The following is a 19,158-nucleotide window of genomic DNA, read 5'->3' as shown; positions in this document are numbered from 1 at the left end:
CCTATCACAAACACACCGCTGAATTAATCACTAAATTTGAACCCATCATGAAAGTGAAATGTATGCCTATACTTAATCAAGTCACCCAATTTCCATGTCTCCTACTCTTGTGGGGTGCTTAAAAGTCCTCTCCCCCCCAATGTTTGATTGGTGGAGGAAGAAAAGAAACAGTTCAACAGATCTGGGTTATCTGTTGTTGCAACTTAAAACATGAGCAGTTTTGAGATCAGAAGATTACTACTAGATGGTCTCCTGTGACATGGTTGCAAATAAAAAGTGCTTATTCTTTCTTTAATTGTGCCTCTTCTCATCTCCCCTGATAATTCTGTCTGCAACTATGTGTTAGTTTGTCTTGAACTCATTTCAGTATTAATTTTTTTCTCTAAGAATTTCATACTTTCTCGGCATTGATCCGGAATCTACTTATGGCATTAATCTCTCCCACTCTGTAGTCCTTCCCTGTCTCATTTTTCATCTGTACAACTTGTGTTCTGTAGAACTGGCTGCATGGTAGCATTCTCACCTGAGGGAGAAGGCTGTAGGTTTGAGCCCCACTACAGAGTTCAGCATATGATCTAAGGTGATGCTGCACTATGAGGAAGTGTTGCATTAAGTGATCCCACAACCACCAGATCAAATCTAAGCTATGCAGCCCTGCCACATCCAGTCATGAAAGGTGGTGGTGAATAGGAAATTAAAGCAAGATCTTGTCTGTTCAAGGCATAAGAGATCTTAAAGCTTTATCCTAATAAGAACAAGTTCTCCTGTTTGTCATAAAAACAAAAAAACTGTGGATGCTGGAAATCCAAAACAAAAACAAAAACAGAATTATCTGGAAAAACTCAGCAGGTCTGGCAGCATCGGCGGAGAAGAAAAGAGTTGACGTTTCGAGTCCTCATGACCCTTCGACAGAACTTGAGTTCAAGTCCAAGAAAGAGTTGAAATATAAGCTGGTTTAAGGTGTGTGTGTGGGGGGCGGAGAGAGAGAGGTGGAGTGGGGGTGTGGTTGTAGGGACAAACAAGCAGTGATAGAAGCAGATCATCAAAAGATGTCAACAACAATAGTACAAAAGAACACATAGGTGTTAAAGTTAAAGTTGGTGATATTATCTAAACGAATGTGCTAATTAAGAATGGATGGTAGGGCACTCAAGATATAGTTCTAGTGGGGGTGGGGAGAGCATAAAAGATGTAAAAAAAAATATTTTTTTTTTCTTTTTCTCTTTTTATAATGGAAATAGGTGGGAAAAGGAAAATCTTTATAATTTATTGGAAAAAAAAGAAAAGGAAGGGGGAAACAGAAAGGGGGTGGGATGGGGGAGGGAGCTCACGACCTAAAGTTGTTGAATTCAATATTCAGTCTGGATGGCTGTAAAGTGCCTAGTCAGAAGATGAGGTGTTGTTCCTCCAGTTTGCGTTGGGCTTCACTGGAACAATGCAGCAAGCCAAGGACAGACATGTGGGCAAGAGAGCAGGGTGGAGTGTTAAAATGGCAAGCGACAGGGAGGTTTGGGTCATTCTTGCGGACAGACCGCAGTGTTCTGCAAAGCAGTCGCCCAGTTTACGTTTGGTCTCTCCAATGTATCTCTCCTGTTTGTCTGTTGTCCCTAGCCAGCATTCATGTCTCAACCAATACAACCAAAACAGATTAACAATGTACTGATTTCAATCCTATTTATGCAACCATGTGTACAAATTGGCACCATATTTAACTTCATAACTTACACTTTACAGGTAATTCGATGGCTGTGAAGTATTTTGGAATGTTCTGAGGATGTGCATATTGCTATAGGATTAAATTCAGCTCATTGCCAACCAAAACCATTTAAACTTGCAGCATGACAGAAGATTGCTGCTAGATCTTTGACAACTTATTGCTGTTTCTAATTTTTAGCATTCCTATATTATAATCGCTAGATAATTTTAAACATATTTCTTAACTTTGTGCAGAACAGTATCAGTGTCACTTTAAAGGTTTCATTGCAAAATAAACTGCAGTGTTTTTCTCCATTTTGATGTATGAAAAACCATCTCCATCTTTCAAACATTTACAGGTGTGAATTCCATTGTGCATCAAGTGTAGTCATTCTGCACCAAAGCAGCAATTTTACTGAAATATTTCAAACACTTGGAGCTGACACCACATAAAAAAATGAATTTGAATGCTATAGAATATCTAAAGCAATCATATTAGGCACACAAAAAAACCCAAAATTATATAAATTGGACATGGATCAACATATTTAGGATAAAACGGAACTTATTAGGACCTTACAGCTAAATATATTTTAGGTGGCTGGGTTGGATGTTTAGGGTATTTAGAAATGCTCATTCCAAAAGTTGTACAATTATCTGTAAGACATGAGGGCTCGTTTGAAAGGTGAAAAAAAATCAGTAAAATTTATGAAAATTGTAAAAGCATAAGTAACAGCATAACAGCTCTGATTTAGTGCAAAACTGGAGAAACCGGCCCTAACTAAAACAGACTGACATAATGTTAAAGTCAACATTTGCTTCAGTGAGGCAATAGTCAGATTTCCCTTGTTAGCATTCTCAATTCTCTATTTATCCACAAATGAGAGACTAGTGCTAAGAACTGAATCACCAGCTCTGCAAATTTCAAACAGCTGAACACAATGACAATACTACTGTAACGCTGCAGCAAATATAAGTGAGATTTATCTGCAAAAGGGTGTGACTCACCAAATCAGGAAGCCTTCACTAACTTCAGTTTTCTCAGAGTGAGGTCCTATTTTGCAAATCTTGCACTTAGCAAATTTCTAGCCTACACAACTCAGTCTGCATTACTTCATAATAAGGTTCTATTGGAAAGAACAATGGACAGCTATCAATAAATTAAAAAGTGTAAACTAGCCCAGAAATTCAGATTACAATCATTAACCACAAGGGTGGCACTCAAGCAAGTTATAACTATCATCCACATGGCTCAATTGAATTATACACAATAGGGTGTGAGTTAAAAAACTGTGGCGGTCTTATACAATAGTTAGGAATTTTGAGTTCATTTTTATGCTGATACCAGTTGTCTGTGTTTGAAAGTGTTTACGTGCAGGAATAATGATTGCAACATCATAACTGCAAGTTGACTTCAGGAAGAATTTACATTTAGTTACCAAATTACAAACATTTTTGAGATCTTCAGGCTAAACCTTCTCAGGTCCATTAATATGGACATTCATCAACTCTAAAAGTACCAGAACAATCACACGGCACGTTGAAGTAAACAAGGCAAAAAAAGCCTTCAGAACCAGTTGTAGTGCCTTTAGGAGTGCCCAAGATTGTTGACTGACAGAAATCACAGTCTGCCCATACTGGTCAGCAAAGCAGTTACGTTCTGCCAGTCTGTGCACATCTTCCCGATCCATTTGGAGATGATATTGCAGCCTGAAACAGTAACAAATCAGGGCCTAAAACAACTGAACTTGTGGCTGGCCGAACAGTTGCTTTTTTTTTCTGGAACATAAATGTTTTTCACGTCAACAAGATGAGGTGCTATTAAATAAATATTTCTCAAGTCCGTTCTGCAACATAACCACATCACAAGAACACTTTCTTTCCCTTCTATATAAACACAGTTACTAGTTGGTGGTCCAGAGCTACAGCTGACCTACGCCACCTGATGGTGAAATGCACTCTAGTAGGTCACAGCAATCATTTAATGACAGCATCATCTGGTTCCACTTGACAAGTTAAACTGTTCTTTAAGCTCAGAGTTGGAATGGATAATGCAACTTAATTCTGGAATTCTAATCAAAATCCAGGGGAGGGTCTCATTCCAGAATTTCTTTTTCATCCATACTAGGCTTGAGAAGAAAGTCAGAAATAGCACAAGTTCTCACCACAATCTTTCAAACATCATTGGTATGGAAGTTATACCAGAAGACAGGAGGGCTGCTAATACAAAACCTCTGTTCAGAAAGTAATAAATGAGGTAACTATATATCAGTCAGCCTAACATTAGTTATGAGTAAGCTGCCTTAAACCATAACGTTAGATAAAAGCAGTACACATGTAGAAAGGCTTGGGTTGAATAAGATAAAAGCAAAAAACTGCAGATGCTGGAAATCTAAAACAAAACCAAAAATACCTGGAAAAATTCAACAGGTCTGGCAGCATCTGCAGAGAGGAACACAGTTAACGTCGAGTCCGTATGACTCTTCAACAGAATTAATTAAAAATAGAAAAATCTATTTTTACTTAGTTCTGTTGAAGAGTTATACGGACTCGAAACGTTAACTGTGTTCCTCTCCGCAGATGCTGCCAGACCTGCTGAGTTTTTCCAGGTATTATTGTTTTTGTTTTGGGTTGAATAAGGACGGATTTGCAAAAGTCAAGCATTTCTAAATAATTTAACAGAACTCTGAGGAAATAATGGAATAGACAGATATTGTGTAGTTCAGGCTTCTCCAACACGTGGCCTGCGGGCTACTATTCGGCTCACCAGGCCTCTCTATCTAGCCCACGGATCCAGTGTTCAAAATGTTGATATGTGAATTCAAAGATTCTTCAAATAACTACTCCTTCAGTCACAGGCAGTTTCTTTCCTGCGTTTGGTGTTGCTAGGATCACTACTGAACCAAATCAGCAACAAATGTGAGGGAAAAAACCACACTCTGATTGGAGGAACAGCTTTCCTGAACCTGGGGCCTCAAAATGTGTGATGGCAGCGGTGTGTCTGCTGGGGAGGGAGGGAAAAGAGGCTACCGGGGCGGGGGAGGGGGGGAGCAAAAGAGTGTAACAACGAAGTGGGGTGAAGACACTGACTGGTGGTGCTATGGAAGGCTGGTGGGCGCACAAGAGACAGACCATGTCTTTTTGACTTGACGGCAGCATCCTGGTAGTGGCAAATACCACTTGTGTTGCTACTACATAGTAGCAGCGTGAAACAGCTAGCTTCACCTGCTGCTCAAATTTTTGAGGTACCTTGCCCTTCCAGGGCCAGGTGGATTGGGCACTTTGCAGGGCCAAAAGTGATGGCCTTAGGCCCGTTCATGAGTTTGTGTGATATACAGCGCGAAATGATCTACTCAGGGTAGCCATTATCCTGTAGGATGTCTTTGATGCGCCTTATTTCAACATCAAGCTTGCATGGTGAGCAAATGGCTCGGGCCCTATTTACAAGATTGCTGGTAAGATTAATCTTATAGCTGTTGAACAGTAAGAATTGTTGTATAGTTACCCAGGAGTTAGACTAGGATTTTTCTGTCTAACATTTCCTGGGTAACTATGGAGGGGACCAGGGAGCAGGGAAATTGATCATCAGAAGCTCAAACTTTCAGGGCAATTGCCACAGAGTCAGTGTGTCAGGATTTCCACAGGGTGCCGAAGCACATCTCTGTCACATGTCTGGTCTCTGACAATCTGGAGATCAGAAGACCGGAGCCAATATTTTTCGGGCTGAGAGATGTAACTAATAAGGTTCCTCAGGGATCATGCTGATCTTCACATACTATTTACTTTATAAAGACTTAGGTATAGGGGACACAATATTGAACTTTGCAGACAGCGAAAAAAAAATTCTGACCAAGGAGTAGTACACCGAGGGGACTGTAAGAAACTTCTGGAGATTATAGACAGATAAGATGATGAGACAGGTGGGTAAAACTTAATGGGGAGAAATGGGAGGTGATCCATTTTGGGAGGGTAACGAGAAAACATAAAAATTCTCCCCCCCCCTCCAATTCATTTTACAGGACGTGAGCTTCGCTGGCTGGGCCAGCATTTATCGCCCATTCCTAATGGCCATTGAGAAGGTGGTAGTGAGCTGCCTCCTTGAAACGCTGCAGTCCATGTAGTATAGGTACACCCACAGTGCTATTAGGGAGAGAGTTCCAGGATTTTGACCCAGCGACAGTGAAGGAACAGCGATATATTTCCAAGTCAGGATGGTGAGTGGCTTGGAAAGGGATTTCCAGGCAGTGGTGTTCCCATCTATCTGCGGCTCTCGTCCTTCTCGGTGGTAGCAGTTGTGGGTTTGGAAGGTGCTGCTGAGCTAGCCTTGGTGAGTTTCTGCAGTGCATCTTATAGATGGTATACACAGCTGCTACTGTGTGTCGGTGATAGAAGAAGTAAATGTTTATGGATGGGGTACCAATCAAGTGGGCTGCTTTGCCCTAGACGGTGTCAAGCTTCTTGAGTGTTGTTGGAGTTGCACTTATCCAGGCAAGTAGGAAGCATTCCATCACATTCCTGACTTGTGCCTTGTAGATGGTAGACAGGCTTTGGGGAGTCAGGAGGTGGGTTACTTGCCACAGGATTCCTAGCCTCTGACCTGTTTTTGTAGCCACAGTATTCATATGGCTAGTCCAGTTCAGTTTCTGGTCAATGGTAACCCCCAGGATGTTGATAGTGACAGCGATGGTAATGCCAATGAATGTCAAGGGGCGATGGTTAGATTCTCTCTTGTTTGAGATGGTCATTGCCTGGTCCTTGTGTGGCACAAATGTTACTTGCCGTTTGTCAGCCAAGCCTGGGTAATGTCCAGGTCTTGCTGCATTTGGACATGGACTGCTTCAGTATCTGAGGAGTCACGAGTAGTGAACATTGCGCAGTGAGCATCCCCACTTCTGACCTTATGATGGAAGGAAGATCATTGATGAAGCAGCTGAAGATTGTTGGGCCTAGGACACTACCCTGAGGAACTCCTGCAGTGATGTCCTGGAACTGAGATGGAGGTCCAACAACCACAAATCTGTGTTTGTGTTAGGTATGACCCCAACCAGCAGAGGGGTTTTCCCCCGATTCCCATTAACTCCAGTTTTGCTAGGGCTCCTTGATGCCACACTCGGTCAAATGTTGCCTTGATGTCAAGGGCAGTCACTCTCACCTCACCTCTGGAGTTCAGCTCTTTTGTCCATACTTGAACCAAAGATATAATGTGGTGAGGAGCTGAACCCAAAATGATCATCAGTGAGGTCATTGTTAAGCAAAGTGCTGCTTGATAGCATTCTTGATGACCCTTTCCACCACTTTACTGATGATTGAGAGTAGACTGATGGGGCAGTAATTGGCTGGGTTAGATTTGTCCTGTTTTTTGTTATAGGACATACCTGGGCAATTTTCCACATTGCCAGGTAGATGCCAATGTTGTAGCTGCACTGGAACAGCTTGACTAGGGGTGTGGCAAGTTCTGGAGCACAGGTTTTCAATACTATTGCTCGAATATTGTCAGGGCCCATTGCCTTTGCATATCCAGTGCCTTCAGCCATTTCCTGATTTAACGTGGAGTGAAGCGAATTGGCTGAAGACTGGCATCTGTGATGGCTGGGCACCTCTGGAGGAGGCCGACATGGAACGTCCATTTGGCACTTCTGGCTGAAGGTTCTTGCAAATACTTCAGCCTTATCTTTTGGACTGATATGCTGGGCTCCTCTATCATTGAGAATGGGGATATCTCTGGAGTGTCCACCTTCATTATGTTGTTTAATTGTCCACCACCATTCACAACTGGATGTGGCAGCACTGCAAAACTTGGGTCTGATCCGTTGATTGTGGAATTGCATCGCTCTGTCTATCACTTGCTGCTTATGCTGTTTGGCATGATAACTGGTCCTGTGTTATAGCTTCACCAGGTTGACACCTCATTTTTAGGTATGTCTGTTGCTGCTCCTGGCATGCCCTCCTGCATTCTTCATTGAACAAAGGTTGATCCCCTGGCTTGGTGGTAATGGTAGAGTGGGGAATATGCGAGGCCATGAGGTTACTGATTGTGGTTGAGTACAATTATGCTGCTGATGGCCCACAATGCCTCATGGTTGTCCAGTATTTTTACTAGATCGGTTTGAATCTATGCCATTTAGCATGGTGGTAGTGCCACACAACAAGATGGAAGATATTTTCAAGGTGAAGGCAGGTCTTTGTCTCCACAAGGACAGTGCGGTGGTTACTCCTACTGATAGAGTCATGGACAGATGTATCTGCGGCAGGCAGGTTGGTGAGGATGAGGTCAAGCATGTTTTTTCCCTCTTGTTGGTTCCCTCATCACCTGCTGCAGACCCAGTATAGCAGCTATGTTATTTAGGACTCGGCCAGCTCGATCTGTGGTGATGCTACCGAGCCACTCTTAGTGATGGACATTGAAGTCCCCCACCCAGAGTACATATGCCCCCTTGCCATCCACCATGCTTCCTCTGACTGTTGTTCAACATGGAGGTGTACTGATTCATCAGCTGAAGGGAAGCGGTTGTTGGTAAATCAGCAGATTTCCTTGCCCATGTTTGACCTGATGCAATAAGACCTTCATGGGAGCCGGAGTCAACGTCGAGGATTAACGGGGCAATTCCCTCCTGACTGTATACCAATGTGCCACCACCTCTGCAGGGTCTGTCCTGCTGGTGGATAGGATATGCCCAGGGATGGTGATGGCAGTGTCTGGGACGTGGTCAGTAAGGTACAATTCCGTGAGTAATGCTATGTCAGGCTGTTGCTTAACTTGTATGTGAGACAGCTCTCCAAATTTTGGCACAAGCTCCCAGATGTTGGTAAGGATGACTGCAAAGTTGACAGGGCTGCATTTGCCATTGTTGGCTCTGGTGCCTAGGTCAATGCCAGGTGGTCCATCTGGTTTCATTCCTTTTTATTGACTTTTTAGTGGAGTGATACAATGGAGTGGCTTGCTAGGTCATTTCAGACAGCACTTTAGTATCAATCACATTGCTGTGGGTCTGGAGTCACATGTAGGCCGGACCAGGTAAGGACAGCAGATTTCCTTGCCTAAAGGACATTAGTGAACCAGATGAGTTTTTGCAACAATCGACAATGGTTTCATGGTCATCAGTAGACTTTAATACCACATTTTATAGAATTCAAATTCCACCTTCTGCTGTGGTGGGATTTGAACCCAGATCCCCAGAGCATTACCCTGGGTCTCTGGATTACCAATCCAGTGACAATACCACTATGCCACTGCAGAGGAGGAGAGACAATATTGAGATATATAAAAAAGTAAGAGGACAAACTGACAAGGCTATAAAAAGATATATGGGATCCTAGCTTGATTAATGAGTCAAAGTATAAATGCAAAGAAGGAATAACACTGTACAAAAATCACCTGTTAGGCCACAGTTCAAAGAGAGAATCCAGTTTGGGGAAGCTCATTTACAAACATCATCACAGCCATGGGGAGGCTGTAGATGCGATTCATCAAGAACGAAAATCCACTGATTTCTGTAATGGGCAGCTGATCTGCAACACAAGCTTTCCAAAAGCAGAAAAATGAAAACCCCACCCCAACAACTCCTTAAATCATTAGCTCTCCCAACAAGATTATTAGCTCCTTAAATCATTCCTGCTCCCATGGAGGTTATTGTGGTTTAAAAAAAAACAGAAAAGAAATTATGAGAGAGAGAAAAAAAAATCAGGGTGATTCAACTTTGATTCTATTTTGTTTTCCTGGTTAATTTTACAAAGTGTGTGGAGGATGATGCTTGTTTACTTTACAGTGGAAAATGTTGATATGCACTGAACAAATGATACTAATGGTTGTAGCATTTTATTTCATTGTGTGACTCTGCATCACCTGTGCTAACAGTTTTTCGTTCGGTTCAGTTTGTAGCATTTTAATCTCTCAGTCAAAAGGCTTTCAAACTCCACCGCAGCACTCCAGCACAGGCTATTTCATAAGACCATAAAACATAGGAGCAGAAATTAAGCCATTCGGCCCATTGAGTCTGCTCTGCCATTCAATCATGGCTGATAAGTTTCTCAACCCCATTCTCCTGCCTTTTCCCCGTAACCTTTGATCCCCTCACCAATAAAGAACCTATCTATCTCGGTCTTAAATACACTCAATGACCTGGCCTCCACAGCCTTCTGTGGCAATGAATTCCATAGATTCACCACTCTCTGGCTAAAGAAGTTTCTCCTCATCTCTGTTGTAAAAGGTCTTCCCTTTACTCTGAGGCTGTGCCCTCAGGTGCTCGTCTCTCCTACAAATGGAAACATCTTCCCCATGTCCACTCTATCCAGGCCTTTCAGTATTCTGTAAGTTTCAATCAGATCCCCCCTCATCCTTCTAAACTCCATCAAGTATAGACCCAGAGTCCACAAATGTTCCTCATATGTTAAGCCTTTCATTCCTGGGATCGTTCTCGTGAACCTTCTCTGGACCCTCTCCAGGGTGCACATCCTTCCTGAGATACGGGGCCCAAAACTGCTCACAATATTCTAAATGTGGTCTGACCAGAGCCTTATAAAGCCTCAGCAGCACATCCCTGCTTTTATATTCTAGTCCTCTCGAAATAAATGCCAACATTGCATTTGCCTTCCTAACTACCGACTCAACCTGCAAGTTAACCTTAAAAGAATCCTGGACTAGGACTCCCAAGTCCCTTTGCACTCCAGACTTCTGAATTCTCTCCCCATTTAGAAAATAGTCTATGCCTCTATTCTTCCTACCAAAGCGCATGACCTCACACTTCCCCGCATTGTATTCCAGCTGCCACTTCTTTGCCCATTCTCCTAACCTGTCCAAATCCTTCTGCAGCCTCCCAGCCTCCTCAATACTACCTGTTCCTCCACCTGTCTTTGTATCATCTGCAAACTTAGCCAGAATGCCCTCAGTTCCTTCATCTAGATCATTAATATATAAAGTGAAAAGTTGTGGTCCCAACACTGACCCCTGCGGAACTCCACTAGTCACCGGCCGCCATCCTGAGAAGGACCCCCTTATCCCCACTTTCTGCCTCCTGCCAGACAGCCAATCTTCTATCCATGCTAGTACCTTGCCTCTAACACCATGGGCTCTTATCTTACTGAGCAGCCTCCTGTGCGGCACCTTGTCAAAGGCCTTCTGGAAGTCCAAGTAGATAACATCCATTGGCTCTCCTTTATCTAACCTACTCATTACCTCCTCAAAGAATTCTAACAGATTTGTCAGGCATAACCTCCCCTTGATGAAACCATGCTGACTTTGCCGGATTTTACCATGCACTTCCAAGTATTCTGAAATCTCATCCTTAATAATGGACTCTAAAATCTTACCAATGACCGAGGTCAGGCTAATCGGCCTGTAATTTCCCGTCTTTTGCCTCACTCCCTTCTTAAACAGGGGTGTTACATTAGCGATTTTCCAGTCCTCTGGGACCCTCCCTGACTCCAGTAATTCCTGAAAGATCACCACTAACACCTCCACTATCTCTTCAGCTATCTCCTTCAGAACTCTGGGGTGTAATCCATCTGGTCCAGGTGATTTATCCACCTTCAGACCTTTCAGTTTTCCTAGCACCTTCTCCTTGGTAATGGCCACCATACTCACCTCTGCCCCCCCGACTCTCTTGAACTTTGGGGATGTCACTCGTGTCTTCCACTGTGAAGAATGACTCAAAGTACCTATTCAGTTCCTCCGCCAGTTCTTTGTTCCCCACCCATGCTTCTCCAGCATCATTTTCCAGCGGCCCAATGTCCACTTTTGCCTTTCTCTTACCCTTTATAAATCTAAAAAAAGTCTTGCAATCTTCTTTTATATTACTGGCTCATATTTAATCTTCTCCCTCCTTATTTCTTTTTTAGTTGTCCTCTGTTGCTCTTTGTAGGCTTCCCAATTCCCCTGGTTTCCCACTGCTCTTCGCCACATTGTATGCTTTCTCTTTAGCTTTTATGCTGTCCCTGACTTCCCTTGTCAGCCATGGTTGCCTCATCCTCCCTTTAGTATGCTTCTTCTTCCTAGGGATGAATTTTTGCTGTGTCTCCCAAATTACTCCCAGGAACTCCGCCATTGCTGTTCCACTGTCTTTCCTGATAGGCTCATCTCCCAGTCAATTGTGGCCAGCTTCTCCCTCATGTCTCTGTAGTTGCCTTTATTCAACTGTAATACCGTTATATCTGATTCCAGCTTTTTCCTTTCAAATTGCAGGGTAAATTCTATCATATTATGGTCACTATTTCAGTGCAATACTGAGAACGTGCTGCACTACTGGACTTACCATCCTTTGGATGAGACGTTAAACCAATTGGTCTGCTTATTGAAACAAAAACAAAAATTGCTGGAAAAACTCAGCAGGTCTGACAGCATCTGTGGAGAGAAAGACAGAGTTAACATTTTGAGTCCAGATGACTCTTCTTCAGAACCAAAAAGAAATAGAAACGTGGTGAAATATATACTGTTTAAGGGGGGTGGGACAGATGAAGCTGGATAGAAGGCCATTGATAGGTGAAGGCAAAGGAGAGATTGCAAAAGATGTCATAAACAAAAGGTCAAAGGGATGCTAATGGTGACATTAAGAGTAGAAAGCAGGATGAGCAAATGACAGATAGTCCTAGTGGGGGTGGGGTGGGGGGAGGGGATGATGTGGGAGAAAAGATCAAAATAGGTTAAAAGATGGGGATAAAACAATGAATGGAAATAAAATTTTAAAATAATAATAGAGATGGGTGGGAAAAAAATGTACATATAAAAATTAACAAATATTTGAAAAAAGGGGATCAAAAAAGGGGTGAGGATGGAGGAGACAGAGTTCATGATCTGAAGTTGTTGAACTCAATGTTAAGTCCGGAAGGCTATAAAGTGCCTAATCGGAAGATGAGATGCTGTTTCTCCAGTTTGCGTTGAGCTTCACTGGAACACTGCAGCAGGCCAAGGACGGACATGTGGGCATGAGAGCAAGGTGGTGCGGTGAAATGGCAAGCGACAGGAAGGTCTGGGTCATGCTTGCGGACAGACCGCAAAGTGGTCACCCAGTCTGCATTTGCTCTCTCCAATGTAGAGGAGACCGCATTGGGAGCAGCAAATGCAGTAGACTAAATTGAGGGAAGTGCAAGTGAAGCGCTGCTTCACTTGAAAGGAGTGTTTATGACATATTTTGCAATCTCTCCTTTGCCTCCACCTATCACTGGCCTTCTATCTGGCTTCATTTGTCCCACCCCCCTTAAACAGTATATATTTCACCCACATTTCTACTTCTCTTTAGCTTTGAAGAGTCATCTGGACTCGAACATTGACTCTGTCTTTCTCTCCACAGATGCTGTCAGACCTGCTGAGTTTTTCCAGCAATTTTTGTTTTTGTTTCAGATTGCAGTATTTTGCTTTTATCTTGGTCTGTTTCTTGACTGGGTGTAAAGGATTCTACGGGTTGACTTCAAAAAGAGAAGTTGTCTCAGCATCCAACATTCTTCTTTCAACCAACATCACAAAAACAGATCAAGTGATCATTTGTCTTATTGCTACTGTGGAAACCTGCTACATTTGTCTATGTAACAATGACTGCGCCTCAAAAGTAAATATATGAAGTGCTTTCAGTCCAACTGAGAGACATGATAAAGTACTATGTGAATGCAAACTCTTTCTTTACACCAAACGGGTATAGAAAACAAACTGTTTAAAAAAAGTGCTGTAACATCATGTTGAGACATCAGTGGATACTTTGAAAACTGTGCAACCAGCAGTTTTACAAAAAGAGGCAAGGTCTACACCAGCAACTTAAGCTACAAAAATAATTCTGAAGGAGGAAGTGAAATGGAAGAAGTGCCTGAAAACACAAGGAAAAGCTATATTTTGATATAGTTATCATTCGTCTTCAAGGCACTTCACTTTAAAAACTTCAGATATGCTTACTAATAACTTGAAACTACTCTATGGAATTTGTTAACCTTTTTAATTAATGTATGCAAAAATGTAAACCATATCTTCTAGTGAAACAGTTGCTTTTTGTAAGATGGCATAATGACACACTCCTGGTCCACGCTTTAAAGATTCCAGTCTTAAACAAAGAATTAAGAGAGGAAAAAAAACTATGGTCCATCTCAACATAACCTCAGGAGTGTGTGACACTCTTAACCTGACTTCAACCAGCTGCTCTCCTTCCATTTAAAATATGACTGTCACTGCACATTTTACTGATTTTTTTTAAGCAGACACAAAAGTAACAATTAGGCATGTACAAAAGCTCTATTCACAACTGAGGAAGCTCTTGAACACTTAAGTGTCTTGGGATGTTCTTGGATTTGTCCTGCTTTTGTGGACAGGGATCCCACTTTGATAGATAGATGCCAGTGTTGTGGCTGCACTGGAACAGCTTAGCTAGAAGCCATGGCTAGTTCTAGAACAAGTGTTCAGCACCACAGCTGGAACACTGCCAATGATCATATCCTTTGCTGTGTCCAGTGAGCTCACTGGAGTGAATCAAATTGGCTGAAGACTGGCATCTGTGATGGTGAGGCCCTCAGGAAAAGGCCAAAATCGATCATCCCACTTCTGGTTGAAGATGATCGCAAATGCTTCAGCCTCACCTTTTGCACTCTCATACTGGGCTTCCTCATTATTGAAGATGGGGATGTCCCCCATTATTTGTTTAACTGTCCGCTACCAATCAGGACTGAGTGTGGCAGGACTGTAAATCTTTGCTTGAACCATTGGCTGTGGAATTGCTTAGCTCTGTCTGTAGCATTGTTTAGCATGCAAGTAATCCTATGTTGCCAGCTCACCAGGTTGGTACCTAATTTTTAGGTATGTTGGTTGTTGCTTCTGGCATGCTCTTCTACACTTCTTGGCTTGATTGTAATGATAGAGTGAGGGATATGCTGGGCATGCAAGAAATGCGGGCTTTCACATATTTTTCCTTGTAGCATGAATTTTAGGTACTGCACTTAATAAATGTTTGTGTGGGTTTTTGGTAAGCAAAGAGTTAACTGCTGACTTGTGTTCTAATGGGAGCTTACTGCTTGCATTGATTAGGCTAGGTATAAATAAAGAATGTCACATGATGATTAGGGATAACATGTTGTATGAAACTAGACAAGGGTAAAAAGTTAGAACAATTCAGAATGACTAAATGAAAATTAGAACAGTTTAAAATGATTGACTCTGTCTGTGGAATGTACAGTTTAACAATAAGGGACAGGAAAAGGACAGTTCAAAATGTCTAGGTTGTTTACACAGTTTTAATTGTATTGTTAAGCTCCGATTGTCATTGTGTTACTAAAGAACAATTGACTCCAAATTGTCTGCATGCCTTAGATTTCATTAATTTAGTTCAGGATGTAGCTATTAATGTTTATCGATGGCCTATTGATGTAACTGATTAGTTTGATTATCTTATGAATGGTGAGAGTCAATTGTTTTTTTCCCTTATTCTTTCATGGGATGTGGGCATCGCTGGTGTTTGTTGCCCATCCCTAATTGCCTTTGAACTGAATGGCTTTCACAGGGGCATTTAAGACTCAACCACATTGCTGTGGGTCTGGAGTCACATGTGGGCCAGGCTGGATAAGGAGAGCAGATTTTCTTCTCAAGACAATATTAGTAAACCAGATGGGGTTTTACCACCATTGATGGTATAGATGATGATGAGCTTTATATTCCAGATTAATTAATTTAAATTTCACCCGCTATTATGGTGTGATTTGAACCAGTATCCCCACAGCATTAGCCTGGGCCTCTGGATTATTAGTCCAATGATACTACCACTACACTTCCATCTCCCCCGGTTACCAAATATGGCAGGAGAAATCCTGGACACCAGAGCTAGAGGGAGATAAAAAGGGCTCTAAGAAAGATCCAACACACAGTTGTCCAGGTTCACAGAAAAAAGCAGATAGGAGAGAAGAAAAGAAATAGAAGCAAGAAGTCAGATCAGACTAGAACTACTGGGGAACTGCTTGGGTGTCCAAGCTGCTCCGGCAAGTAATGGCCCTATGTGACTTAAGCCATCGCCTGGTTGTTAAGTATTGCTTTATTACTCAATAAATCCTCTTCATTTGTTACACTGAAACTACTGTCTGACAACTTGTTGTCTTGGCAAGAACCCGAATAAAGTTTCATGTAATTTTCAGAACTTTAAAGGCATAAGTTTACAGATTGTGGTTGAATACAATTCTGCTGCGGCAGATGGCCTACATGAGATGGACCCATTGGTGCCCAGTTTGAAGCTAAATTTGTCTGAATCTATTCTATTTAGCAGAGTGGTAATACCACACAACACAATCGAGGATATACTCAGTGTGAAGATGGGGCTTTGTGCAGTGGTCACTCTTACCAATACTGTCATGGACAGATGCATCACTGACAGGTAGACTGGTGAGGTATGAGGATAAGTAGGATCTTTCCCTCATGTTGGTTACCTTACAACCTGCCGCAAGACCAGATATGTCCTTCAGGACATGTCCAACTTGGTCAGTAGTGATTCTATCAAGCTACTCTTGGTAATGGACATTGAAATCCCCACCTAGAGTACATTCTGTGCCTTTGCTACCCTCTTTCAAGTGGTGTGAAATATGAAGAAGCACTGATCCATCAGCTGAGGGAGGGCAGTAATTGGTAATCAGCAGGTGATTTCATTGCCCATGTTTGACTTGATACTGTGAGGTTTCAATGAGTCCAGAATCAATCTTCAGGACACCCAGGACCACACCTCTCAACTCTATATCCATGCACCAGCATCTCTGGTAAGACTGTCCTGCTGGGGGAACTGGACATAGTGATAAATGCGTTTGGGACATTGGCTAAAAGGTATGATTTGATGAGTATGATTATGTCAGACTGTTGCTCGACTAGTCTTTGGGACAGCTCTCCTAATTTTGGCACAAGTCACCAGGTGTTAGTGGGGACAACTATGCAGGGTTGAGTGGGTTGAGTGTGCATTGGTTGTGTCCAGTGCCAAGATCAACACCAAGTAGTCTGTAGTAGCTTAGCACAACTGAACGGCTTGTTGAGCCATTTCATAGAGCAGCTAAGAATTAGATATATTGCTGTGGACCTGGGGTCACATATGGGCCAGACAGAGATGGTAGATTTCCTTCCTTAAATCAGACCTTTTTTTTTGACAATCCCGTAGCTTTATGGACACCATTGCTGTTGCTAGCTTTTTAAATATCAAATTTATTTAATTACTAAATTTAAGTTCCCCAGCTCCCATGGTGAGATTACTAGTCCAATAACATAAACACAATGTTACCTTATCCATGCACAATCATCAGAAAATGGAAGAACGACCTTCTAAAAGGTTTGAAGCGGATGGCAGCTTTGATGATACAACCTATAATCACTACTGTTGGCTTTTGTACCTCAGACTAGAAGCTATTTGTACTTGTTATTATACCTCTTGTATGAAAAAGATTGACACACATAGGTCTTCTTCATTTGAATGTAAGAACTCAAAAGTAAATTAATAATGATGATTACCAATGCTCAGTTTACATCCAAGAAAGAACTCAATGTTTGCATTGATTTTTGTAGCTAATAAGTCCATTAGGAATCATGGGCTGTTATTTAAAAGATATCATTTTTTTTCCGACATTAATCTTGCCTTGCTAAGGTCAGTGTAGCCAAGGCTGCTTCCCCTCTTTGTGTTACCTTTTGAATTGATCATGGTAAAATTCTGATTTGCAGGTGACCATCTCGTTGGCTTCTGTAGCTTGACCTTCACGGCTACGAACTCCACCAAAAACATACAGCTCCAGGCCAACACCACATGCTACTGCACCAAACCTAAAAAGTAAAATGTCAAATTACAGGCTGCCATTTTAATTTAATGTACCTAGACAACATTTAAAATGCAAATGTCAACAGTCAGTCATACATTAAGCTTCCTGAATCATACGAAGTACAACAATTGCAATTTGTCTGGTTAAAGCCAGTTTCTCGGTGTAATTATTTCAGTTAAGATTCTCCATCACCATAGATATTTATTGTGTAAACAAACCAACAAGACCAATACTTTGACTGCAAACAAGACTGAAATGCATTTCTCATTATCCTCAAAAAAGGATTTTTCAATTCCTCACATTCCCTTTCTTTGCTTCTCATAGAAAACAACTTTGCAAACTAAACATCATTTAAAAAATTTACATTTCATTGGTATAAAGCAATTTTCTTGGTTAGAGACACATCTTGTCTTATCACAGATTAAACTGAAAAAACTATATAAACTCAGTTACAGTTTAGCTATGTTAACAAAAAAGGGCACAGTACAGAAAATGATCAGCATTTGTTATAGATTGTATTAAAATCTCCTGTGGCACTTCGATACATTGCTATGTGTCTTATTATAGATTGTCCTGAGGGTTACCATTGACCAGAAATTGAACTGGACTAGCCATATACATACTGTGGCTACAAGAGCAGGTCAGAGGCTAGGAATCCTGCAGCAAGTAACTCACCTCCTGACTACCAAAGCATGCCCACCATCTACAAGGCACAAGTCAGGTGTGTGATGAAATACTCTGCACTTGCCTAGATGAGCGCAGCTCCAACAACACTGAAGAAGCTCGAGACTATCTAAGACAAAGCAGTCCACTTGATTGGCAACATATTGGCACATTCACTCCCCCCACCACCGACAAATAGTGGCAGCAGTGTGTCCATCTACAAGGTGCACTGCAGAAACTCACCAAGACTCCTTAGGCAGCATCTTACAAACCCACGACTGCTACCATCTAGAAGGACAAGGACAGCAGATTCATGGGAACACCGTGGAAGTTCCCCTTCAAGTCACTCACCATCCTTACTTGGAAATATATTGCTGTTCCTTCACTGTTGTTGGGTCAAAATCCTGGAACTCCCTCCCTAACAGCACTGTGGGTGTACCTACGCGACACGGAGTGCAGAAGTTCAAGAAGGCAGCTCACCACCACCTTCTCGGGGCAATTAGGGATGGGCAATAAATGCTGGCCTAGCCAGCGACACCCACATCCTGTTAATGAATTTTTTAAAAAAGCTGAGGCTCCATCATTAATTCTTGAGGCACTCCACTAGTCACAGCCTGCCAACTTGAAAATGTCCTGTTTACTCCTACTGTCTGCTTCCTGTCCATTAACAAACCCTCTATCCATGCTAATATATCACTCCCAACTCCATGAGCCCTAATCTTGCATATTAACCTTTAATGTGGCATATTATTGACTGCCTTTTTTGGGAATCCAAGTATGCTACACCTACTGGTTTCCTTTTATCTATCCTACCAGTTACGTACTCAAAAAAACAATTTCCCTTTTATAAAACCGTGTTGACTTTCTGATCAGATTGATGCAGCGAGATAAATGGACTTTTTTTTCCAGTGTTGGTTGAGGGAGAACGTTAGCCAGAATGCCAGAGTGATCGTCCTGCTTTTCAGATAGTGCAATACTATCTACCTGAGCATTCAAACAAGGCCTCCCTTTAACATCTCCTCAGAAAGGTGGAATGTCATACAATGCAGCACTCTTGTT

The 19,158-nt window shown here is 42.1% G+C and overlaps 1 protein-coding gene across 2 annotated transcripts in view; it reads right to left on the bottom strand.

Annotated features, from left to right (window-relative positions):
* Positions 1–19,158, bottom strand: part of gan (gigaxonin) — a 109,649-nt gene that overhangs the window by 41,081 nt on the left and 49,410 nt on the right. For both annotated transcript variants that reach the window (XM_041190988.1, XM_041190987.1), the window contains exon 9: positions 17,306–17,440. In XM_041190988.1, coding sequence (XP_041046922.1) covers positions 17,306–17,440 — 135 coding nt within the window. The remainder of the gene's footprint in view (positions 1–17,305; positions 17,441–19,158) is intronic.

This window comes from Carcharodon carcharias, chromosome 7, assembly GCF_017639515.1.
Source record: "Carcharodon carcharias isolate sCarCar2 chromosome 7, sCarCar2.pri, whole genome shotgun sequence".
NCBI lineage: Eukaryota > Metazoa > Chordata > Chondrichthyes > Lamniformes > Lamnidae > Carcharodon > Carcharodon carcharias.
This window is presented reverse-complemented; position numbering and strand designations above follow the sequence as displayed.